This window comes from Mycteria americana, chromosome 1 (assembly GCF_035582795.1).
Source record: "Mycteria americana isolate JAX WOST 10 ecotype Jacksonville Zoo and Gardens chromosome 1, USCA_MyAme_1.0, whole genome shotgun sequence".
Taxonomy (NCBI): Eukaryota; Metazoa; Chordata; class Aves; order Ciconiiformes; family Ciconiidae; genus Mycteria; species Mycteria americana.
In genome coordinates, this window is record NC_134365.1 from 195,978,305 (window position 1) to 196,006,160 (window position 27,856).

Genomic DNA, 27,856 nt, shown 5'->3' on the forward strand with positions numbered 1-27,856 from the left:
GCAAAACCTATTTACATTTTTCTCAGCCAGAGTTTGGGTTTTCTTTGTTTCATAAGTGGGTTTGTGCCAGTTGATATTCTAAAAAAGATTATGGCTAGAGACAGCCAGCTCTTTTGGTGCTTTTCCTGTTAAGGACAGGGAACAGACACCTCAAATATCTAACTGTTTCAGGGTCGCATTTGGAGAGGTGACCTTGCCCATTCCTCCATTCCAGGAGAGGTTCAGCTATACCATCTTTCCTGCCAGATATCTGCCTGCCCTGTTGTCCCAGAATTTGAGTGACAGCAACTCCACAATCCTTCCATCAACTGACTTCAGTATTCTTTATCTAAGGAAGTTTTACCTAATGCCTGTCCTGAATCTTTCCTTACACAATCTAACCTGTTTTCCCTTGTCCTAGCTATCAATCCATCACAGATACAGAGAACAGATTACTGTTTTCTCTTTGCATAGCTTGTTAGGTTTGAAAAGCACTACCCTACCAGCTTTACAGCCTTTTGTCTCCTAAAAGTCCAAATGACAGACAATGATTTTACCTTCCGTATTGCTACTTTGCTTAAGTTTTAGTTACAGATGTGTAAAATACTCTTTTAATCTTCCCAAACTAGCTAGTAGAATGATTCCTAAACAGTGCATAATTTACTCCTATACATACTTTGGCCTTATTATATTTTGTCACGTGTTCATCACACAGAAGCCAAAATAAATGTTTTTATCAACCTCTGTGGTCTTTAGATCAGAGATTAAGATTGTATACTTTTCTGACAGGATCTGCTATTTTTCATTCATTTTTATGCACAGTGTAATTTGCCATATAACATAGCTTCTTACAAATCACCAGCTTCATACTTCAGAAGGGTCATTGTTAAATTCACCCTGAAGGTAGGGACAAGGAGACTCAGAAATCAGCAGGGGAAAAATGTATCTCAGTGATGGTATTTACACCAGGGGATGGGACACAGAGGACCTTCTGTCTCCCAATCTGCTTTCCACTTGACAGACAGAATAGTTGATAAGTGAATCCTTAAAACTCCTATTGCACCTTCAGTGGCACCAATGGTAAAAGGTCAATGCAAAGCCAGGTCTATGCAAAGGAATGCTTGTTTGAAGCTACCATGATTTTGAGAAGTTTATGTTTCAAGCTACAAATGTTCATGAAAGACAAATCTCAAAATATTATCTTCTACACTACAAACATTGAGTCAGCCAGTGTAAATCAAGATATGAAGGAAAACATCAAAAATAACAACATAAAAAATCTTCCCCAGAAGTTACGTCAGTTGCAGGCATAAAATGAGGGAATGCAAAGAAAAAAGGCACAGAAGACCAGTATTATTAAAAAGTCTGGTGTTTTTAAAATATTCACAGACCAATTAAGCAATTTAGATGTATATTGTTATTGTATGCCATTCAGCTGATGTATAATTTTGCATTAACTGATACATTTCAGTAAATTTTATTGGTTTCTTCGCTCTTGCCAAAACATATCAAAGGTTCTAAATAAATCTTTCTGACTACATAACCTGTCATGGGTAATTTCTTACCACAATAAATATGCAGAGTTCAAAGAGTTAATAAAAATAGGGATTCTAGTGATCTAAATCCATTTGCAGTAATTTCTGTCTAGTTGTCCTTGACATTTCACAAGCTGGTAACCTCCTCTGCTCCCCTTTCATTCACACTTCTAATAAGACAGGTTAGCTTTCTATCATTTAATAGTCAGCTACCTTTCAAACTGCCCAAGAAGCTTGGGTCTTCTCAGATGAAGAACGATGCAGTAAAGCTACTGAGGGGTGTAAAAAAAAGGTAAAACAAATATTATAACAGACATTTCTTGTCTGTAAATGTGATCTCTAGTTTATTTTAATAGCTATACTAAAACCCCAAGGTATAGTTAACAGTATTATATGCCTTGTGTCTTCATATAAGAAAACATCCCCAAATGCATTTTCTAATTTACAAGCCCGTGACAAATCCAAGCTGCTGAGAAATTAAACTTTAAAAATATGTCTTGGGGTGATAGAGGACCACTATTAACGCTATCATAATTGTACACCACTTGCATCAAATCTGACGTTTCTGTTTAATATGTTTTGCTAAGGGTATACCATTTTATGGCCTCCCAATGAAATAAAATCCAAGCCAGACGTTTTCACTTTTCTAATATAATTCACTTCAAGGTTTTAAAGCTGCCATTTCTTTTTCTTTCTTTCTTTTCCTCCCAAAAGGTTGATCCCCTGGCATCCATTAATTCCACAAGAGCCTAGTACTGGGTCAACGAGCCAGTCATGAGTACCTCCATTAACTGTGTTAATTCACACTAAGGCACCTTAATGACATTTTGTCAGAGCTACCTTTCTAACTTCTAAACACACTATTCGAAAAGTAATATAACAACTTTGAGAGGCATTAGGAAAGATTAGTGCCTGAACAGGAGGTTCTGGGGAAGTCAATGTTATCAAAAACTGGAGTGGGGAGGGGGGGGGTGGAAAGGACAAAAATGTGAGAGCTGACTGGCCAAGTTATGGTCATTTCCGGGTGACTTGTTTCCTCAAAGGTCACTCTGTGAATGTTCATTCTTCCTCCAGCTTGTACTGATTATCTCGAGAGAAGGTCGATGTTGATAAAGGGAGAGACAATAAAATAAACTCTCTTATCCAGGTCCTTCCTCGCGTGTTACCACTTGAATATAGCACATAACGTATTCATTCTGTTTCATCCACTGTAGGTGAACAGGTTTCTTTGAAAATGAACCAAACCAGCCCAAATGTACAGAACAAAATTGTCTAAGTAGATCTTTAATCATCCATTGAACAATAATCTATCATATGCTACATTTTTCAAGGGTGGTGCACCTTTCGCCACAATTCAAGATGTAGCGATTACAGTTTGTTTTTCAGACTGATGAGTACTGCCACAGCCCTATTTTCATTAGCTCAGTGTGAAACAACTTAGTTCCAGAGGAGAGTTCATGTGTTCTCTCTGTTTCTCCCTCTCTCCCTTTCCCCTCCCTCCTCCCCTTTATGTATGTGAACTCTCCAAGAATGCCAGAGAGGACACATGCATGTGAAAAAGGAGACTGACCCACAGAATTGCAGCTTCCTAAAGAGATATAAATTCCTTTGCAAATGTCAGGTATTTATTTTTTAAATTTTAAGGCAGCAATTTTTAAAAGTGATTTGGATGTTTCCTTTAAAATTACATTGAGGCTGCAAAAGAACAGTGTTGCGGGAAGTGTCTGCATTGCTTAAAAATCTCAATTTACTAGTTAAAACTCACCCCCTTCAGAAGTGACTTAAGCACTTAAGAATAAAGCACCCCATTGTCCTCTTTCTTAAACAATAACTGATGAAAAAAATCATAATACAGATTTTACTTTCCTAAAAAAAAAAATTTTAAAAGGATTTTTTTCATTAGACCTTGCTAATAAAGAATTGAGGCAATTCATATAATTATTTAATATGGTAATTGAAAGCAGAAATTGTGGCCATCTTACAATACACAGCATTGAAGAATGTCAGATTAATTCATTACACACGCTGTTTTTAAATTATTTCATAACCTATGCCACAGTAATTAATGAGATTAGTGAGATCAGAGATTAAATGTACTTAAAGCAGCTCAGATGAATTTCAAATATATGATAAAGAATACATGAATAATGAACACTTGCTATTCTTAACAGTTTTGAAAGTTTGCGACTTTGATGGATAGTCCATATTCCACACACCTAATATTTACTATAAAGACTCAAAAGATCTTTAGGTGGGAAGACAATTTATAGTGTGTATATCACATGGGAATCCACACTGCACCAGGAATCCACAATCCAAAGCTCCCCATTTATAACTGTGTGCAGCCAGAAGAAGCTACACAAATAGGCAGAACACTTTGACAGAGAACATGCTTTAAGATTTTGTACTCACACGCAACCTCTGTACATCTTCTCTTTTGCACACTATCTACTTTCTCACAGGACTGGCAGATAAATATGAGAAGTTACCAGACAGTTGAACGTGAATTTTTGGGTGTCTCACCCTCTCAGAGCTGAAGGTCTTTTGTTGTGCAAGACAGTGGTTGCTGCTCTTAGGAGAGTGGGCAAAATGGGTAGAGATTTTGAGGGGGTTTCTTGGTGGTTCCCCAAACCTCACTGCTTTTCCAGTCCCTGAAGACTTGATTAAAATGCGTAAAAAGCCTGTAAGGCATTCCAAGCAGTAGCACAACTAATCTGAAAAAATGGGGTATTTGTAGTATTAATAATAGTTCAGTTTCCCATCCTTTTTCAGAATGAACTCCGAGGCCTCAGGGAAAAGTTGGCCCTGATGTCATGGCATTGAGAAATGCAGTTCATTAAGATCTTAAGCAACAAACAACAGCAACAATTAGCTGCTATACTCATTCTTGATTTATCGCTAAGAAACACAGACTCTACAAATGGAAAGGGCCTAAAGGGTCAACTAGTGCATCCTCTTGCCAATTCATGATTGTCCCTGATGCTTTTCCAGTGCTTTGCCAGTCTACATTTCTAAGAAGCTCGACAAATAAGGGTTTTACTACTTCCCCTTGTGAGGATATTCAAATTCAGAGAATACTCAATTCCACTTTACTTTTCATACTCTGTTGGTTAGGTAAGCATTTTTCAACTCTGATCCCTTTCCTCTGAGGTTTACCTCTTTGTTCCCTGACAAACAATTCTTCTCCTTTTCACATGGTTGCATATTTTATAGCATTTATGATACCACGTCTTCACTTTTAGACATTAATTACCCCACACATACACACATTTTTCTTCCTGTATCCAACTCCTTAAACATATTTGCTGCTTTTCTTATGGCTCCCTCCAGTTTGGGTATATACTTCCATAGCTAGCTCCCAGCAAAGGAAGCACTAAGCATTTGCTTTATCCAGCATGAATACATACTAAAAATTGAACAAGGAAAAAACAAAAACTTGTCTTCTCCAAGAATGTAAGAGCTCTGAAACAAATGAATGACTGATCAGACTATTTCAGGTGGAATTTAGATGCCATGAGATATTCTAGTTGTTATAACGCTAAAGATATAGCTTCGGTCTCTCTATAAGCTTTCTGCCATCCTGCTAATCTTCAAGTTTCCTTGTTAAACTGAACACAAAACAGCAATGCATTGACATATACTGCTTAGGCTACTGAAGTGTACTTCAGTAGACCTATTCCAGTAGTGGCTTTGTATCAATATATAATAAATTAATTTGATGATGGTCCATAATAATAATAATGCCACATTGAATACCACATTCAATGCTGATATTAAATACATTAAAAAATCTCCTCTCATTTCTACCATTTTTTTTCCTTTTTCTTTTTTATTTAGATAGCTTATGAACTTTTTCTGTTTGCTTTAGCATCCCTTAAAGATTTAGCTTATTTTTTAATCTGCTTTTGTTTATCTATTTTTATCTTAAGCTGAATCAACTCATAATAAATCGATTCAAGGTTAATTTCTAAACCCACCTTCAGTGCATCTTCATTAATTAACAAAACCATATTTTAAACAACATCTTTAATCCCTAAAGTATCCCTGAACAGACAGGTCAGGGATTATCTTGAGAAAACATTTATTGGCTAACATACCTCATCTGTGCCTTCCATATTAGATTTTCTGTAATGACTTAGCTCCAAGTAGTATTTCTCTTTCTAATGGTGTAACAGAAATGTATATATATCTAAATCTGACTCTGGGGCTCTACAGCAGACTCCCAAATGTATTCTAGAATACATTATTTTACAATCTTTCCCCCAATGCAATTCTGACCCTTAATTGTTACTATTTTATCCGAGTTATCCCTCTTTAAATTCAATGACATTAAAGTACATAGCTACCCCCACATCTTCACCTTTTGCCTTCCTTTTCTGAAGGTGAGTACCTGGTTTTGAGCATCTTTTTAATACTTGTTTTATTTTAATAACTTGGATTTTTTAAATACAAATACATTTTGCAATGCAACTGTTATCCTTCCATAATTCCTGCATCATTGCAGTAGCTGCCAGCAGCAGTTTAAATTACGCCACTTGGTTCACAAGACTCCTGGTATTTTCATACAAACCTTTCAGTTCTTTGTTTTACTGATAACTTATTTGGTTGCTAGTTTAGGAAGAATCCTTTCACTAATTATATACCCTAGTTGAATACTAGCCCTCCATCTGCCCACAGGTATTCCTTTATCTTTTGCAATGCCTTCATATATTTAACTGCCCTCCTCCTGTGTACTAAAGCCAGACAAGAAGATTACAGTCACTTCCAACTGTCTTCCCTTATTCCTCAGTTTAAGGCTCTTATCGTTTGTTTCAGTCCCACTCCTAGGATGCCATTTTCCCAGATATTCTGGTGGAATACCAGGAAAACCAGATTTCATTGAAAGTTAAAATGTCAGCAGTTTGAATCTGAAGAAATGGCTGCATTTCAAATATAGTAGATATTAACTTGAATTCCTTCCCAGTTCTGAAATTTCCTTTGTTTTTCTTACAAAGGTAACAGCGATAGTACTTAAAATACTATTGACTTCCAGAGAAGCATAAATAAACATGAAATCGGTTGTAAGAGGTTTAGGTTAATTTCTTTTATTTAAAAAGCATTTTCTCCCATATGTTAAGATGGCAGTACAATTTGCAATTTGTTATTCTAACTAGTAACTGAATAATAACAACATGGTTTGTCCACATATACTTCTGAGACTGCTGGAATATTTATGCAAACAGGAGCTCTGGAATAAAAATAAATCAACAAATTTACATCTTCTTCTTTTGTCAAGTTAAATAAAAATATTATGGCAATGTGACCTTGACTTTAGCATTTCCTAGTATGAGTGGCAGTATCAAAATAGGAGAGAGATATATTCACTTTAAAATAAAGTTTAAAAAAAGAGCAATTAATAGTATACTGCAGCCTTTGCCTACCTTATTACTAGTAAATGAGAATCAAGAAAGGACCATGTTATTCAAAGTATTACTAGATTTTGGGTTCTTTCTGATAAGGTCCCATGTATACGAACAATAACCCTTTGTATTTAACAATAGGTAAGGAATAACAACAGTAAAATCACTCTGCTCTCCGGCTGTTTCTGTATATCGTGTAGAAGTTGCTTTAATCTAATGCGTATTGTTGCATAATATCCCCAGGCACAGTCAAGTAAAAGCTAAAGCTGTACAGAAAAGCCAACATTTTAAATGGGTCTTGTCATTAATGCTTTATTAATTGCCCCAGGCAATGCAAACCCAGAGCTAGGCAAGCTATAACAATATGACACTTTAAGGTCAAATCCAATTCCTGCTGTGTTTTATGGAGTGGGCCAAATATTGAGTTAACAGCAGGAAAGAAAAATTTATTGGGCTTTTCTCCGTCTCCTGATTATCTGATCTAAATTAGATCAGTTAGGTTTTTTTTCTCTAAAAACAAAACACCTTTTGTCCACTCAACTTCAAAGAATCTTTGACTGTTTCTGTTAGAACAATAGTCTTTAGTAACATCTACCTTTTATTTAAACTATCCCTAGTGTACTGAATATAAAGATATGAAATATAAAACCCTCTTTGTCCCTACATAAAACAAAATACTGTAAATGAAAATGCACATTTACCGATTTATTTAATGTATAAGTTACCTTCACATCTGAGGTATCTCTTTGGCTGTTCCTCCAAGACCTGGCTACTGAAGAGAAGGTTCGATCTGGGTGGTCAAATTTGCCATCATTTGCATTTAGAAAGAATGTTGTAAAGGGCTCCTGTAGTCAATGAAATGAAGACGGATTAAGAAAACAGCAGAAGGAATCATGCAGCAGGTTTCTAACAAAATCCAAATTACTTTTGCAGATCAAAATACTTCATAAAGGCAGAATTAAAGAAAAATATGGCACCTCATAGTTATATCTATGCATGGGTATCTGTACTGAATATCTTAGTACGTTTATTGGCACTAACACATTTTGCACACACAAATCTTGAGTTCTGGCAGGAAAGGTTATTTTATATATGCACTCTTCCATATGACTAATTACCCATCAGTGGCAGACCTATGCAGCTTAGTTCCAGTTCCTGATGGTTGCCTACTTCACTCCGACCACTGTAAACACTCTCTGTGTTATTTATATTACCATGCCTTGTTTACCTCTTGTAAGATGGTATGTCAAAATAAAATCTTAAAAAATCCCCCGCCTGGATTTTCCTTTTGTTTTCATTTAATTTAAAAGACCTCAGGAGGTCATTTTGCCTCACGGTAGGTAGAATGGCTGTACAGTCATTATGAGGCTGACTGTGGTTACAAGTTATCTAGCTTTAGCATAACTTTGGGGCAGAGGTACAGAGATGCAATATTTAGAGTTTTTACGTTTGCTAATTCTATCTGAAACCACACTCCCAATACTTACTAAATCAAAACAGCTATTAATTTTTGGGTGGGAAGAGCGCAAGTCTTAGTCAGGAAAACCCATTTTTATGTCACCACGTTCCACTGCAGGGGAGGGGTTGACAGGGGACCAAATCCTTAATTTGACAGCAGAACCTGATTACTGAGATCATTGCCAACTCCCTGGTTTTCCAGCACCACTCCATTAGCTCTCTGATTCAATTAATATTTGGCATGGAAACTACTTCTTCCTCTTTGCCAAAGTCTGATGGGGAATGTTTGAAAAAGTGTCCCTTTTGTTAAATTCACACCCAAATTTATTTCCTTGCATGTCCTGATCATTTGGAAGTTTCATTAATCAAGGCAGTTCATAATCACCAGATCATCATTCTTATTACAGTATTACCCATCTACTATTTGAATTTTATTCTATATAGCCTCTATTTCCTGTACTGAAACTTTTGAGCAAAGCAGGGAACTCCTCCATTAATAAAGAAATTTCATGGGAATTATGTCACATTATGTTTAAATGTGACACATTGTGTTTAAATTACCCAAGATTAAAGAGGATTGAAGTAATTCATTTTCCACAGCATTTAAGAGCAATTAAAATATACATAAGGAAACCATGGATGCAAAGGTAGTGAAAGAATCCAAAAAGAGGAGGAAAATAAAAGAGGGAATTCAGACTTCCAGAGACCATTGTTTCTCTAATTTTTACTCTGCATGTCTTCTCAGTTAATCTTTTCTATCATACACAACAGTCAACACAGGCTACTTTCTTTCAAAGAAGAGAAAAACTCTAAGTTTCTCTCTGCAAAGGAGAAGGAATGGGATATTTCTCTTATTGTCATCATAGTATGCCGATACCTTTGAAGTAGCTTAAGGGAATTGTTTATATTTGAACAAAGATTTTTTTGTTCTTTTTTTTTTAGCCAGGGACAGTATTTTAACTTCCAGTGTATGTCAGTGCAAATATGGTATTGTTTTCATTATAATAATTGCAAGAATGCAATTCTTGCATTCTGAATGCAAGAATGCAAGACGGTCTACTGCTAATTGAATGGTGGGGTTTTTTTCAAGTCTTTTTTTCCTCTTAAAACATTGGGGATTTATATTAAAAAGACACATTCAAAAGAATAGGTAACAATCTAAGAAATATACTTTCATCAGTGCATTTATTCCCATCAGAGAATCCTAGTATGTGTTAAATAATGAACTAAAAATAATTAAATTAAATAAAATATAATCACAATATCCTTTCTTGTTGGAGGACCCTAACTCCCATTGCACAATGACTTTGCACTCGTGAATATTGAAAGTGTGCGTGGTAAGTGAGGACAAGGTTTATAATTTGAATAGAATATTAAAATTTAACAGCAGCTCAGCTTGGTGAGCAGCATAAAAGTATCACAATTAATTGTAATACTGAAAGAAAAGAAATTAAGTTTTTATATGTCTAGACTTTACAGTGCTTCATACAGTGAGATTCATGTAAAATATAAATGAAAAAGCGTATGATTCAGACCCAGAGCTAGCAAACTGAAAACAATATACAGAGGAATTGTATTATATTAATTTAGCCTAAAATTCTATTAATATTATCATTTTAACATTAAATGTATATTAAATTCTTTCAACATTAGAATTATTTTGGTTTTAACTAAATTCTCACCCTCCAGTTCTCTGTATATATTTGCAATAGCAATCTTTGCAAATTATGGTATTTTTCTAGCTTACCCATACTGGAAAACTTTATATGTTGTTGATCTGAGCACAAATAATTCTGTCTTCTACCAACCCCAACCTATCACTTCTTTTCTTTATAAGATACATGTAATTTGTTGTGAACATCATTGTGCAGCAGACTGTGGGTCACTGCTGAGGGTCTGGAATCAGAAGCAGTTGATGGATTAAAAAAAAAGCAGAAACCAGAAAAATTATGTAATTACAATAAATTATGTAAAAATATTAATCCAAAATTCCATGACAACATTATTTGAAGCATCTGAGACAAATATACAAAAGCTAGAAAATTCATAATCAAGGATTAAACTTTTAATAGCTGAGCACTACAGGGTGCCCTATTATGCTATCCTGCTATGACCTGTTGTGCCTATCTTTTTGGATTTTTAATCCTTAGCAGAAATTCAGAGCTTTCACTTGCTTTATCTCAGACCTCTCACATAATTTTAAGGCAATTTTTATTCTCTGGAAAGTCAAGTGCTTATATTATATAAATACAATTCATATCTGTATTCAATATACTCATTTAAATACTGTTATTCTATGATACCAATTACTGTCATTTCATGTAAAGGTTTTGTTGCTGTGAGAGCTATAAAGCTGCACAATGTTTTCATTATAACCCCATCTCACTCGTTCCTAATATTCTGAATAAAATTCACGCCTTGTTCACTGCCAACAAGAAGAGAAATTCGTGGGGTACTTGATTACGATTAATACAAGCTTGAGCTGTGGGGACAAGTAATTTTTCCGTTCAACAGCACTTCTCTCCCTCCATCCCCCTTTTAACAGTGCCTAGTCCTATTTTAATCATTTATGGTGGGAGTAGGGGAGGGAAGAGGAAGGGATGTGTCATTCTGAGACATCTTATTTCAAACAAAAATGTCTTTTCAGCCATTTGTAAGAGGAGAAAAAGAGCGTATTTGAGGTTTTGTCAGAGTGACGTACACCTTTTGTCTGATATATCTGTGATTGTCCTACTCAAACCTACCAAATAGGAGACTCAGATTCACTTCTGTTTACAAGAGGATTCCAAGTCCTCCCCACCTTTGAATCTCACTAAAAACTAGTTTCGGCTCAATCAGACCTCACTCACAATAAATCCAGAATTTCTTCTACCTTGTACAAGTACTTAGTTATTGTAACAGAAACTGGAAATCAAGTATTCTCTGCAAACTTTTTGACCACAAGGTTAAAGAATCACGTTGTCTAATACTGGTCTTTGTTTCAATGACAATGTAACTGATTCACGCAAACACAACTTCTTCAACAGCAAACAATATGGAGCATGCAACTGCACCATAGCTCTAGCCTATTTCACCTAAAAATGTGAAAACAATGATATTCACATTCAAGCCAGAATTAATTATTCCGTCTACTTTTCTGTTTTCTTCTATCTACTTTTCAGGCTGACATTGAATTCACTGGAATATATGGCATTCTGATGTAGCATTCTTTGTTTAAACTATTCTACCTACTGCAACTCAAATATTCACTTGCCCACATGGAAAGCACGTGAAAAAAATGACTCTCGAACCAGGTGGTAAGGTCACCTACCCATAAACTATGAACATTTAATTTCACTGATACAAAAATTGAACTGTGTCAATAGAACAGTGCATCCCTTTCCAGAATACCTTTTATTCTTTTTGCTGGATCAGACTTGTAGATGATATTGGCTCAGATTTCCTAAGGAATAAGTTGAATTTCTTAGGTTTAGATCTAAAGATGTGCAATGTGCAAAAATGTTTAACCATGGTTTGATTTCAGCAACACCTCAAAGGAGAGGAGGGCAATATTATACAAATCATGGTGTTCTCTGTTAGTTTTTATCATCATTATTAACCTGACTGAACAATACAGTAGACTTTCACATTCATTATCAATCTCTGTAAAGCAGTTATTTAACCTTTAATAAACTACCCCTCAACTTGGAAAGAAAGCTGGTCACTTTCAAGAAACAGTTGATTTTGGATATAAACCTAACATTTCTGGAGATCATGCGGGATTCATTCGTAATTACAACATTAAATATTTCTAGGCTGTGGCTCAGTTAATTTCTTATGAAGCTAGTTAGAGGATTGTTTCTTGATCTTTCAGAATTCTAGCATGATGTAGTGGTCTGAAATGTACAATGGAGTAGTTTAAATAAACATGTATGGGTTAATTAAGAATTATAATTTCAATTCACATATGAGTGTGTGCATGCACACATATGTGTGTGTGGGGGGGCTGCTCTACAGAAAGAGGGTGCATGCATTATCTTAATTTGGGAGAGTTTCAGGGTCGGCTGTATAACCCTCAAAAGTGACCGTAACCAATCTGATATACGGCCTGGTGAGGCTGAACCATTGCTTATCCTGAAATTGCCTTCATTTTTCTCCTAGCATTCTTACAGAGAGAATGGAACACACCTAGACTTGTACAACCAGCTCACAGAAAACATAAACAGAAGCTTTGCAGGTGCAGTAGTAGTCCATAGCTTCGGTTAAGATTTACACCCTATTCTACTGAGTATAATGAAAGAGAGAAGAACAAAAATTAATAATAAAATTATTATACTTGCTGTAATCATCAGTAGCTTCAACATATTATATGCTAAGCCACTGTCATATTTTTGAAAACATAATGAAATAGGTCACTTTTAAAGATGGATTTTTACTGGACACTCTTAGTACACAAAAGAACTCAAGAGAAAATTGTACTACCAGTGAAAAATTTATTAATGACAAAACAGAGGCAGAGATTGATGATATCAAAATCAATTAAACAGGACAGAACTGAGGCTAAGGCATAAAGTGCCTTTTATAAAAGTAGCCTGATATGTCAGATAAAGGAAAGCAACAGAGAGAAATATAAGGCAGTAGGGAGCAGATTATCACAGAATTGACTCAGAAATATGATTTTACAAGCAATGTTTTGAAGAGAACTGACAGGAACCAGATTGCATCTGTCAAAGCCAAAAAGCAAGATTCAAAAAAATTTTCAAGGTTTTGTGGCAATTACACAACTCTATATATACATACTTCAGAGTGGCTGAAACTGTTTTTCCTACTGCAACTACTGTTTCCTCCCATATAAAGGTCTAGGCATGTAGTTTCTCCCCCTGGATGCCCATTACTCTATACTGTTTTGTTCTGCTTCTATCTAGACTATCATCTCATTCCCAGTACACTTTTTGTCATAGCTTTTTGTTTGTTTGTTTGCTTGTTCATTTTCTCTCCATTTCTCTCTTTTTTTTTTCCCTTTTATTTTTTGGTCTACACAGTCTTCTCCCATGATTTTACTTTCCACTCCTCTCTTTCACTCTCAGTTTGTCATCACTTTCTACCAAAAGCTCTGCTGTAACACACCTCTTCCCATGAATCTTCTCCAATCTCTTAAAATACTGAAAGCATTTTTCTGCCTGAATCACCGCATCGCTTATTGTCACCTTCCTCTTGCTGGACTAGACTGTAATTTACCTTTTATAAAATGTTCTTACACAGTCTTCTTCACAAATTCATACCAAAACACTAGTTCATAAAATTCACGAGCAAGAAACCCTACTTTAACTTCCAGAAATCTGACTTAGCCTTATCTATCAACTTCACTGGCATAATCTTTTCCCTTAGGATTTTTCATCCTTTATTTTGTAGCCAAAAATATCTCTCTAAGGATCACTATGACTTTATAATCCCCATAGCTATAATCTTTTACTGTCTCTATACACACTTACTTTCAAATCTTTATTTTGGGTTTCCATATGCAGCCCTAATCAATCTCATCACGTTATTTCTTTTTTCCCTTTTCTGAGCTTTAAACTTTCCCCACGTCTGCCTCCCTCTCACTTCTATTGTCTCCTCCCACTAGTGGTTGCTTTTCTTTGCTGGACACTCCTATTTAAATAATCTTTCCAATACCTATCTAGGTGTGCCCCCATATTTAAATTCTCCTTTTGTTGTTTTCACCTTCTTGCCATCAGTGATCTCTTCCCTGGAAAGCACTGTTTTTCCTTTTCTCTTCTGCTTTCTATTCTCACATATATTGTTTGCTCTAACAAACGTAATTTGCCAGGTCTATATTGCAAGGCCATCAAGGCAGAGACCTTGTTCTCTCGCTCTTTTAGGGCAGAAAAGAAAGAAAGAACACCTACAGTATTACATAAACAACAGTAGTAAAAATGCCTAGTACAGGAAATGAATACTCCTTGGTGTGTTGTACATTCAGCCTGTAAGCAGACTTTCAGACCTAAGGATTTGCCGACTAGCAAGAGGGGATCTTTTGTTGAATAGCAGCCAAAATTAATAGATAAACATGCAAATAAAACCACTGTTTTTAATATACTTCAAGGCAACAAAGAAGCACATGTGAACCATAAAATGAATTCACAGTACATGAATAATTTAGCAACATTCAAAAGGAGTACAGTGATCACCCCATATAGGAGTGTAATCAACGCTCAGTTTCCCACGGGTTAAGAAGTATATCCTGAACTCATAGACACATGAATTCTTCCCTTCTGAGCAGAAAAACAGGACATGTCTAAGGGAAGCTGAGAGGAGTGAAAACTCAGATCTCTAGCTTTGTGCAGCTCTGCTTTACTTGGTTGTGTGTAACATGCTTAGAATACATCTTAAGTGACAGATTTTTACTGGAAGAATGTAGTTTAAGTTCAGTAATTACACAGTGACTCAATTTTTCATTAATTTGGGTTTCTCTGTGAAAGCTTAAGTCTCTCATCAACACTCCTTTTTCCGTAATTCATTGTCTTAACACATGAACTTAATTCAGATTCATTCTATCTTTGAAGTGTGGTCCCCTTCCCTAGATCTGGTTTTGAGGATAGGACTAAGCATGAGGTTTCCAGAATTGAAATAGCAGTTTGAAGTTAGAATCTACATTTTTACATTTCTGAAAACTGTAAGTTATTAATTCATTGAGAAGCATAGTTCATTTGCATAAAATATTGCTCCATACTGCTATAATATAAAACTGGCTCTATAATTGTCCTCTCGATCTCACACAGTTTAATGTGCTTTTTACAAAAGGTTTTTCTTTAATGTTGTATATATCTGTCCCTAGCTGAAAATAATGAATTAATATATGAGTACTATCAGCTTTCTGTATTGTCTAGAGACTTTTTTTTAGACGGATTTAGTTTTAGATGGATTTTCTTCATTGTATGTGTCCTCCACAGTTTTGTGTCTAAATATATTTCAGATTGTTTAGGTAGGAAGGAATCACTACAAATGAGTATACACAGTATACCTAGACAATTCCTGAGATTTTAAGGTAGGGAAGAACAACGAGATTTTGATAGAAAGGTACTTTCATTAAAAAAAAAGAAATAGTGGTAAATGACAGAAGAGATGCTGTAGATAAAGATATTAATGAAAACCAGGATCCAGAAATACTTACAATACGAACAAGCCAAGCCAATGTAGAAGTAGATGTAGAGTAGTGGGTGTTGTAATGATAAGGTGGAGTCTGATCATCTTCCCATGTCTCATACCGTTCTGCATAGAAGACTGCTCTCTTTGGGTTCAAAGCACCAATAGGCTACAAAGGGATAAGAGGGCAAATAAATTATCAACTGCAGGGCGGTATGTCTGATATGTCATAGGTTAATTCTGCACTAAGATTCACTACATAGGAGCCTCTGAATCCGAACTCATTCCATGCTGTCATAATCCCTTCAGACTGCTGTAATGTTAGAATTTCTTTTCAAAGGCTTTGTGCACTAAAAGTCTTATGACTTCCCTTATTTTAATTGACAAATATAAGTGATCCACATCTGCAAACTTTCAAGACCTTCTTGAAGTATGAGTTGTTTCCCAATTAATTCAGTAACATTGTTCTGGAAATAGACTTCTAAAACTGCATTTTAAATGCATTGAGGCCAAACTAATATTTCTGTTGCTGTCATTCACCATAATCACACAGCTAATGAAAACTGACTTTTGCTCACACAGGATACTTTGTAATGCACAGTTCATGATGAAAAGATTTCACGCAGAACTGCTGATGGTGTCTTGTGATCCTAAGCAGAAATACTTAAAAAACCATGCGTAGTCCTGCAGGACTGGATCTACTTTCTGACTGAACAAAGCCAGGCTTTACTGAGAGAAACAAACAAGCTTTGTACTTAAAAACAATAGAATTTGGAAATTATTCACAAATTCCAACTCCATTCTGAGCATACTTAACAGACAATCTATACAAATCAGGTAAAAACCAAAAGAAATGTAAGACAGTAGTAGGAACTGTTGGTTTTGATGTGTCTACTTAGGGGATACATGCTTTTCTATGATTTTTTTTTAATCTGCTTTCTCTCACAATTTTTTTTGAAAATGTATTTGTTACTATGTGATATAAAAGTCACTAGGATAAAGAAAATGCAACAGAAAGTAGACAAAATTATGAAATATATAAGTGGTCTTAAATCTGTTTTTCCAGATGAGATAGTAGTAGTGTATTTACTACCTATCTGCAAAGAATCTTCAGATTTTAGCTTTTGTATTAAAATTAACCAAACACACAGAGTTTAATACTTAGAGGAGAGCACACTTCCACAACAAATAATTGTATAAACTTATTATAAATGATTACTTTATTTGTATTAATCAAAAATTAAGAGTTAGAATTGATATCATTAAGGGAATTACAACTTGAAAACAAACATATACTCAAGGACTTTGACCCTTTTCAAAATGCTAACAGGTATTCTTGCATTTCATTCCACAGCACAATTTTTCTACTGAGTTAAAATCAATTTGGAATGGATTTAAAGTCATTTGGAATGGAAATGCTAGTACGAGGTCAAATCAGTGTGTTTCACTACACTAGGTACATAACTGAACAATTTTAAAGCTACAAGTATTTTATTCCTTCAGCGCTGCTATGTTTTTTGAGATGGCTGTTAAAAAGGCTGACATAGAACACGCTGTTTTCCAATTTTACATATTAGAGCCTGTTTTTAAATAACAGTGTTTGATGAACACTTACATTTTAAAACATTATTATTTCAGTATTTTTCACGTGAAACACTCTGGATGCTTAATACTTTGCTGTGTCATGGAGATGTTAATAGCTTTCTCATATGTGTAAAATGTATGAGTAATCCCTAAGGATCAGTGTTATCTGATGCAGATTGCACTGCAAGACCTCACAAAACATTCTTGGAAGAGAAGTATAAGCCATTCCCTAACACTTTCCAGGCTTGTTTCCCAACTACTGGAAAAACAAAAAATAAATATTTGCATTTTTGTTATATTCAGTTTCCTTACGCTGCCAGGAAACACACTGGCATGATTATAGGCTATAAGCTGCCAATATAGAAAAATGGTTGTTCAACCACTTTCTTGAGAGAGTAACTTATTAAAAGACATTCTTTTTCTATTAGACTGACAAACTGTGCAGATATATGTGCACTTTGCTAAATTATATCAAGGCTCTGGGTTGCTTTGGGGACCGCATGGGACCTGCTGATATCACCCTCATCAAGGTACTGTGCATCCACTTCTCTGGCAGAACAAATTCCAGTCCCCAACTGCACATTTCAAAAGATAAAGCAGTAATTCACACCCTAGTCTGTTAACAGGAAACGTTCACCCCCTCTGAGAAGGAAACACAAAATAGCAGACAAATCGGTGAGATCGTATTTTGTAATGGAAAAACACCCTGAGAATATCTCTTCCCTCCACTGTGAAGGTGCATCTTACCCTACGCTGCAGCGAATTCTGCGGCTATGGAAGAGGCGTCATCTGTCACAATATTATTGCGTGTATATGTTTGAAGGCACAGTAGAGAAGGGATATGGTGATTAATGCAAGACTGAAAGCCAAAACTCTGGGCCTTTCAAAATATATTTGAAGCTGATCAGATGTCTTTCATCAAATAAGCTATGTGCTTTCATTCTTCACTGTAAATTGATTACAGTAACAAGAACTGTGAAGCATAACCGATGCTCAAAAATAATTACAAGGTATTTTAGTTTATAGACTAGCAAAATTTTAATGATGGTTTAACCCATAGCTTTAAATAACTCTTAAAAAAAAATATATATATATTGTTGTATTTAACAAAAAAGGTACTTTCTCTCAAGAACTTGACAATAATTTTCCAAAGTCACATAAAACACTAATGCAAACACACCATCATGTTTTCTAGGTTCTTCAGGGAGAAGTGTTACTTCAATTTAAAAGATAAAAGATAGAAGGTTGTAAGATGGTGCATTCCCATTTTCATGTAAAAATGCCCGCAATGCCTGCACAAGTAGCTAAAATAATCTACTTTCAGAAGACACATGTTCAATTTATTAAATGATAAACCTAAAAAGCTGTATTCTGAAGATTACCTTCATCCTCATCAATATTCTTTTCAGAGTCAGAATCCATTTGTCTTGCAATTACTTTAGGATTCATTTGAAGAAAAATGCTGAAATGCACAAAATATCTGCTGAATAAAATGGACTCTTTAAGTGAAATAGCATGAGATTCATCTCTCTTCTTGCATAGTAGGGAAATTTTCATGTGAAAATCTCTGGGAAGAATCTTTTCTGGGAATTACCCTTCCTTGCCCCAGAGAGAAGGAAAGAAAGAAAGAAACAAGGAGGTGAGGTAGAGCTCGTCTTCAGCTAGAAAGTCTCACCTCGACCTCTCGGGACAGATGCTGGATTGGATGAACTAGTGATCTGGATGGACCTCTGGAATTCAGGAGATATATGTTCATTTCTGTCCTTCCACAAAGATTTCTAGTGTTCCCAGGTAAACTGCTTAGGTATGCCTATAGCTTGCAAGACGTAGGTGTGCTAGAAATCCCTGAGCTAGCTCTAGAGGGGCTGGCCTGCAAACACAGCACCATTTATGCAGAGATGCCAACTCAAATCTCAGAAGTGGTGCAGCCGTGTCAATGTCGCACTGCACAAGGAGGAGAGCTGGGAGCTGCACCATGCTCACACAACTCTGCAGCTCCTGGTTCAGTGTTACGTTAGTTATCTCTGGCCTGTGGTGAAGAAATACAAGGAACTTCTGATCCCACTTTTCTCCTTTTCTGTGCAGTAATGGAGACCCCTGTGTGAACCACTTCTCTGCACATTAACAGAAAGGACTTAAATCTCCCCTGGTGCAGGAAACCATACACATTGAAAATGCTAATGGAAAGTGCTCAAATCTCTCATTTTTTTGTTGTGTAATTCAAAAACTTGCTGATTAACCACAAATATATTAGCCTGTGTGTACCAAATGACCAGGAATTTTCTGAAAATGAAAACTTCCATAAATAAAATAGCATGGAGTAAATTCCAAGAGGTCTGCCCCTGGCTTCCTTAGTGTTTTTTTAATGTCCATGTGGCAAAATGCTGTTACCCAAAGAAATGGTAACAGTTCTAACTTTCAGTAAAGACATGCATTTTCTGTAAAGACTTTAAATCTCAGTTGTATAAACTAGCAGCTAACCCAGTTTTACTCTGATGAGGCATGTGTCCTGCTACATGACAAGTTCTACAGTAATGGTAGTCTCACATTTATTGTGAAATGTGTCAGGTATATGGAATTTTGGTCACTTTTCCATAGTGTTACAGTGCCATTCTCAGTCCAGAAAGTCAACTACTATGGTTTTAATGTGATACCATGGCTATAAAATGGAGATCAATTTTATTTATGGATCTATCCCTGTATCTTCACGTAATGGAAGAAAACAATTTTATTTCCATTTCAATGAGATTCTACTGCTGTGCAAACTAGTTAAAATTACTTGCACAAACAATACAAAGGCAAAGCTCAATCCATGTACTACGTCTCAGTCTAGTACCTTAACCATAAGACTAGTACAGAAACTGAATTTGAGTCAAAGAAATTGTTCTGAACATTAAATAAAAAGTTCTTTCTATAATGTTTTATAAAATGCTTTTTCCAGACACACTATATATCTTATTAAAAAAAGCCCTCTGTAAGGACCCATATCAAGTAGTATTAACTTTTCATAAAATGATTTTATAAGGTATTTTTTACTCCAACCAAGCAGAACAACTCACTGTATGACAATGCATATTCAGCCACTTCACTTCTGATGTACTAAAAGCTGTTGTTTGAGTTTATTTTATACTTCTTTTTCCATCTAAAAATAAAGTAAGTATTTACTTTAACATTAAAAACACACTGCTATTCATGTCATTCTTTTTTATCTGGCTAATCTCTTCCGACATCTGGCCTTTGAACCAGTGTATTGTCAATACATCTAGTGTTTATATCCACTGGACATGTTATGTTAGTTCATGTAATATTCACCATTTTGCCAGCTATCTTCGTAGAGCTACATTCTCTCATGACAGCAGAACTGAACATAGCATCCTATTTATCCGGCCACTGAAATATTCTGCTTATCTTGACTCTAATTCATGCAGCAGCTACCTTATCTGTTTATCTCTTTTTTTGTAATGTACTGCGCAAAATTGTAGCTGGGTACAAAAGAAATCTTGAGTGTGGCTTTATTTGTCTCTGGCTGAATACAGACTGAGCTTTTCCTCACTGCTTGCTTTTTTATTAAAAAAATCACCAAACAACAACCTTTAAGTAGGACATCCTAGGATAGCACTTTAAAGTTTAAAGTAAATTCTAATTTTATCCAAATTTGTAAACAGCTTTTCTTCAGCATATCAATATCAACATTATCAAATATAAGAGTTCTGGCAGATACAAAGTACCAGAGTTTCACTCAGTAAATGAACTTTTTATTTAAGAAAAGAAAATGTTTAATTGTGTGGCTTAAACCAAATAAGAATCAAACTAATTTTTCTTCTGATGGTAGAGTTGCGTGTGGTAAAGAGAGAAGTTTAAGTTACAGAAACTGATTTCATTTTTCCAGTGAGAGTGGCTCTTGCTAAGCCCATAAACTCCATTCCATGGCATACACAGTTTTGGAAGTATTAAGTGTGGTTTGCCTTGAAATATTCACACTTCGATGCGTTCATTTGCATTATTACATTTAGAAGCCTTGGGGCTTTATCACTTCCTTTTCTTGAAATGGCACAGTAATAAGGAAAAGTGGTTATGCTTATCACCACCCGTCAGTCAAACACCTTCTATATTAACAAAATATAATTTTTTCCACTCAATGAATGGGCGTGTGATGTCTCATACACATGTCAATATTAGTATTACTTTGCCTGGTGAAGAAATCATTTTATTTAACAGGATGTATGACTAGAAGTAAATGAGGAGAAATTCCCATTTACACTTTAATGAGCAGGGACAATGCAGCATGTCAAATCCATGCATTCACTATAATTTAGGAGTAAAAGTCATACAATTTTGCACAAACAAACCATATCACATTTTAAATATGTTGAAACCCCCAAAAACTCAGTGTACAGTGTACACATTTTCCGTACTAATGTTTAATACCATAGGTATTCTTCCAAAGGAAATCTCACTAAAGAAAAAAATAAGCAGGTCACATGGTGGTTTGATAGTGAAAAGATAATCTATGTATCTATGACAGCCTCTTTCATTAGCTTTTCATCCTGTCAAACAATAAATATAACCTTTAACCTTGTATATGTAATGAATAAAACTTGAGCCTACACTGTCTAATCAAATGAGAGGTCCAATATATCCTGTTGTTACAGCACCTTCAGTGCCCATGGGCCCTGGTTTTCAATCTCAAACTATATATAAAAGGAAAAAAAAGCCTTGATAGGGGAATTTCCAAACGCTTCAAAGAAAAAGGGCAGAGGAATTTTCAGACTAATATTTAAATATAATCGTTCTGAGAGAATAAGCAACATTTGGATGTAGAAGTACCACAATAAGAAGCGCTACATAAAACCAGAATAAAATGGAATGGACGGAAAGGACAAGTTACATGTTCAAGACAGCTTTGCAGAAATGTAAATATTTAAGTTTGAGCTAAATACAAAAGGCATATGTTTTACTCTGTCACTGACATCATAAGCAAGCCAAACACATCTAATTTCATTTCCACAAAACATATGAATTGCATTTGTCGTGAATGTTCACTTAGGAGTTGTGATATTGCAAAGGTGGTGTATCATATTTTATAGAGAAAGCCTAGGAATCAAAGGTTAAAAAATTTCAAAAGAAGTACTGTCAATGATCATAACTGACACTAGAGCTTTGTATGAACTTTGTGCAATAATACACAAATTAATTATTTTAAAAGAAGTTAGATTTAGCATCTACGTTTAGCAACTACCAAAACTTAAACCAACAAAACAAAGCATGATAGGTGGTTTCGCTTTTAATTTCATTGCTTTTGTGGGCTTTTACCACATATGTAATAGTGTTAGAATTCTAAATCATTTCAAAGGATTGTTTGAGTGGTATTAATTACTGAATATTAAGGACAGAGGCTTTGTGAAACCTAAGAAGGGCAAACATGCAGGAAGACAGAAGGTCAGGAACTGACAAAGGAGATTTTATCCATCAACAGCTTAGCTGGAGTGTCTGATTTGCCATCAAATCTGCAGGAACATTTCTCCATTGCAGGGTAAAATCTGACAGAAGGAAGTGGCTTCTCAAGGAAAGGATACTGTGTGTGCCTGCCCCAGAGGTCTGGCTGAGGCTTGATGGCACACCCTGGTTCAATAATGTGAACAATAAATCACTAACTCCTGCTTTTAAGCAGTAGGCTACTCAGGATTCACCTCCCTAACAAGGAAAGAAGGGGCTTGCTTACAGATACAGGACAGTATCGAAAATGAAAACAGAATTGCCAAGGAAATACTTCAGATACGTTCTGATCTTGAAGATTTTTACTGATAATGCACAAATTGAAACAGGATGCAAGTAATGCATAACAGCCAAAGTGTACAAAGTAAGGCATTTCACATTAACTGGCCACTGCCTTTTACAAAAAATCATTAATCTATTTTTCCTTTTAAAACCATTGTGAAATGAAACCTATCAGATGTTATTATAATAAACACTGGAAAAATTTGACAATTACACCCCTTTTATCCTGAGGGAACCCACAACACTTTACAGATTGCACATGTGTTTTCTCACACATCCATGGGATAAATGCAGCCCAGATCTGGCCAGAAAGGAAAGACCATTCTCCTTAACTAGTTCTGTGTAGGCTTTTTTTTAGTGGTCAGAAACCTAGCTTTTCCAGAAGAGACCACTGGTAGCTTTTGAATAAGAGAATGGAGTTATCACATTGGGTAAAAAAAGGTCATCAGGTAAAATACTGCTGTGCACATTGCACAGATTCTTGAAGAAACATAAATAACCAGGGACTTGATTTTACATTTCCTTTCATGGTAGAGCGCTACTAGGCGTGCGGTGATACTTAATAAGCTATACAAGCACTAATTCCATAATGAGTCTTTACCAACTCATGAGGAAAACCTATCTATTCAACTATCGTGCTACTTCCTGTAGCAATTACATACTTTAATAGGCTGCCATAAAAATTTGGATTCAACCAAAACTAAGTACCTAATGAAGGACTCATGAGATGCTGTCTAATCTTGTCGCACTTCACCACACACAGGGCTATCAATACTAGAAAGAAGTGAGTCTGAGAGATTTTGAAAAGTGTAAGCATCTTAGTGAAAGGTTTATCACTATAAACAATTATAAAACAGAAATATTTTTATACATGCTAGGGAACAAGCCAGTGCAAGATGATCACTGGTCTTTATTTAACTCATGTCTGTGGATTTTCTTTTATTGCTCCTGGCACAGATTAGAATGGTGTTATAGAATTGAAAAATACATTTGTGAAACATACCTATAATATTGTGAAAAGTCAGAAGTTTTACATAACGTAAGTAGAGTCTCAACCAATTTGTTTACATTTGAGGCATACTGTGAGTGTAGTTTAATTTCTGGATTTATTTACTTATTTATTTATCTAAGAAAATAGGGAGAGGAAACTTAAGTGTCTCTTTCTGCTATTACGCAATCAAGTCTTACTCAAATTATTTTGGAAGTCTCACAAAAGCAGGCTTCCAGGAACAGTTACAATACATCTGGAAGTACTGCAAGCACACTCTTTCCAACAGGGAGATGAGACTGTGAGATACCGAGGGTGAGATCTCTCCGTTGCTGCCCAGGATGTGTGCTTGCAGGAAGAGGAGGAAAGACAAGCGGACTTAAAGGCAGAAGCTCCAGAAACTCTCATCCCTGACCAGCAGCAGAAGGGAAAGCAGGGGCTGCAGCACAGGGCTGCAAAACAGGCCTTGGGGGTCATTTTCTTCTCTCCAGCCTCATTCCTTAAGTCAGCGAGTGACAGCCTCCTGCAGTTTTGAGCCTCACTCAACTTGTACGAGCAACTTCTCCCTCCTGGCTGAGGAACTGTGGCAAGGATGCAAGAAAGCTGTTGTGCCCAGACAACAGAAACCTCAACCTGGGGATGTTGCAAGGCTACCCACCTTCACTGGTAAGAAAGTACATACACTTTCTTTTTTTGGTAGGAACCAGGAAAGATACTTCCCACAACTCAGTTTCAAACCCTGTTTTTTGTCTTTATTCCAGTTGGCCAAAAGTAGAGCCCTTCCATGTGCTTCTGCTATGCTTGGCCAGGACACACCTTCTCTCCAGCCTGTTGACACAATTGGAGTACCAGAGCTGGGTATAGATGACAGTCTGGTGCTATTAGAGAAACAAATACTAGGAACTGTATTATTATAAAGCACTAGCTGCCCAAGTCCAGTTGGAGGACAAAAACCACAAACAATGATAGGGACCAGATACTCCAGGATCTTAAATACAAAATTCTTGTTTACTGAATAATTATTAAACCAAAAGGAGGTGCTACTATTATATTACTCGTCTAGTCACTGCAAAACAAAGTGAAAAATTAGTCCAAGCTTTTTATTTCCAAAGGATCAGCTTTCATAAACTAAGGGAGATAATTAGTGAGATCAAGTGCTCTGATGCATTCTTGATCCGTAAGTCAGAAGATAAGGAGGAGTTGCAGGTTTGGAGCCAGATGAGTCAGGGACATGGAAGTAGCACAGTGTAGAGATTCAGTATAAAATGATTCTAAAATAGAAAAGTCTAATTCAGACTTTTCTGACTTTAAGATAAAGACCTTACTTAACCAGACTATAACTATAAAATAAAATCTCTTTCTAAAAGGCTGGCTGACTGTCTTTAACAGAATTGAAGCATACCTTTGAAAGATCCCTGAAGTTGCCTGGAAGGGTCAGGTCTAACTCTTCAGATTCATAGTTTGTTAAAACCCACGGAAATACAGGGTATTGGTTCAGATCATTGTACGTTCGTCCTAGTAAGAAAGAAAGTGTTTTAAGAATTAGGAAATAGTGTCCACTTCTCCAGCTGAAAAACAATCCAGTGGTTACTTTTGTTGCATCACATGTTTCCAGTTCCCAGCACTTGACAGAATCTGGTATAAATCTTCCAGACAAAAGTAGCCATTTAGATGCACTTATCTTGAATCAGAAGTCAACGCAGAAATCAGCATAATATAAAGAGCACAGTATCTTTCAAAATCAACTAAACCCCACCATATGCCAATAAACACTTTCTTTTTTATTTCCATGAAGCTATTTTCATAGCATGAATGTTGAAATTTAAAACCACTAGACTATTGTTTTCCTAGCAACTGTATGCAGTATCATTAGCTGGCAAAGATTATATGAGTCCAACAGCAAGGGGCTAAATTTGAGGTTTGCAAATCTAGGTCTATCCTAGATAGACTATATTAATCCATTATTCCCCGTGGCTCTTTTTCACTTGAAGAAGTGGTGAAATCTCACTGCAATAATGGAATCAAAGTGGAGGAATTCATGTCTGCTTTAAGACTATTTCATAACCACTTTGAAAATTAAAAACCATTTTCTCCCCCCTAAAAGACAGAGCTGACTGCCCCAGGCCACTCTCTCCAAACATAATGAAAGAAACATTGCTGCCATCCCAGCAGCTCAAACATGCAAAAACCATATTTAGATACAGTTTCAAAAGAACAATCTGCAGCTGAAGCGAACTGAAATTTATGAATTCATCACCAGGAAAAGTGTGTTTGGGAAAGGCTGTTATTTCTGTGTCAGCTGGTATTTAGTAGTATCTAACATTTCAGTGATAAGACATATGAAGTTCCTCAGTACAGAACCATCCACCATATCGACTTACTGAGAACTACACAATATGCAACATGAGTCTTAAAAAACAAAAGCAGGTCATAAATATATGTGTGTGTATTTATATAATATAATTAGCAGACTGAAATAACCCAGGTTAACAATTCCCAGTCCTGCAGCAGATTTACAGCCCTGTCTCACTAACTGCTTCCTTCCAGATTCTGGACAGATTCCTGGGGTACAAAACCTGGCACAGGAAAACACAGGCTTCCTTGTTCTGAGTAGCATTTGCAATTCTCCACAAAAATCAGCTCTGCTTTAATGAAATGTGAAACTTTCACTGCTCTACAAACACCTTGTTTTTTCAATAGAAGTTGATGAACAAGAAGCATGTTTCTATTTTGTACATACTTTCACTGAAAACAGGAAAAGTGCATATTGTTAACAACTGTGTGTCCTCATTTTTACATGTTGAACACATACATGCTCACAAGAGTATAAAAAAATAATTTAGGTACAAATACAACTTTGTTAAAAAAGCAATACCAGCACTGTGTGCCACACACAAATAAAGATGGATAGAAACAAAACCCCTTCTTTAGTATCAATGATGAATTAATGCAAAACCATTCTTGGACAGAATGAGAATTTATCAAAGAATTAAATCAAGAAATACACCAGAATCTATCTGTGTGAGGGAGGAAAAGGAAAGGTATTCTCTGGTAGAATATTAATTGTTTTAGGTTTTTTTGGGGGGGTCTACATGTCTTGAACTAAGACAACTGCCTCATTTTCCACATCTGTCAAATTAGAGTATTATTTTACTCTTTGGCAAGGGATTAATTACACACGGTTTGTAAAGTTGCTTGAGATTGTAAAATTTAAGGTTCTATAAAATATGGCCTTCATAAAACTATACCTTTATACAAGAAATGTTTTTGTCACCATCAGAATCCTCAATTAAGTTAACAGAAGAGTGTGCCAAAGCTTCCACAAAAGAAAGAGATTTGTGCTTATGTAGACGGCAGACTAAAAGAAATCTGAGATTCAGGAAGAGAATGACCGAGGTGAGTGCAGTCTATTACAAAGCATAAACAAAAATGATGATTCTTCAGAATTGAAAGTTTTGTGGAAAAGAGTTCACAGTAATGAAGACCTTCAATTGAAAACACTTTCTAGAAACATTTGGAAAGGTAAGAACATCCTTTCACAAAATTTTGAAAGGAAATTTAGGGTTATCCAGAATGACTTTGTATTTCAAAATTGAGATTTTATTTAATTTTGATATTAAATTCATTTCAATTTCAATATTCAGTCAACAAGATTTTGACGTTTTGTTCCTATTCCACATGGGAAAATCATAAATATGTGAATAGAGCAAGAAAAAAACAATCCCGAGCTTAGCTGCTGTGCATGAGTTCTCCTTTGCTGTGAGGTTTTGATAGGTTACTTATAGTATGGACACATGAACAAATTATCATGTGGAATTAGCTCCATGTCAGGATACTGCAGTAACTCTTGTGTGTATTTTTTTACCCCACAATGAGAAATAATTTGAAGCAGCTTATCTCTCAGCTTAGGTAGGATAAGTTACAAACAGTGGAGCCTTAGTGATTATGTGTTTGGTAAATATAACCATAGTCTTGTGGAAAAATAAACAAAATATTTACTTCTTTCCTAC

The 27,856-nt window shown here is 35.7% G+C and overlaps 1 protein-coding gene across 2 annotated transcripts in view; it reads right to left on the minus strand.

The window, feature by feature from the left end:
* The window catches only part of LOC142404246 (neurobeachin-like), a 109,776-nt gene that overhangs the window by 67,794 nt on the left and 14,126 nt on the right, over nucleotides 1–27,856 (minus strand). For both annotated transcript variants that reach the window (XM_075490771.1, XM_075490770.1), the window contains exons 4-6: nucleotides 25,249–25,361; nucleotides 15,525–15,665; nucleotides 7,639–7,758 (exon numbers count right to left, since the gene is read on the minus strand). In XM_075490771.1, coding sequence (XP_075346886.1) covers nucleotides 7,639–7,758; nucleotides 15,525–15,665; nucleotides 25,249–25,361 — 374 coding nt within the window. The remainder of the gene's footprint in view (nucleotides 1–7,638; nucleotides 7,759–15,524; nucleotides 15,666–25,248; nucleotides 25,362–27,856) is intronic.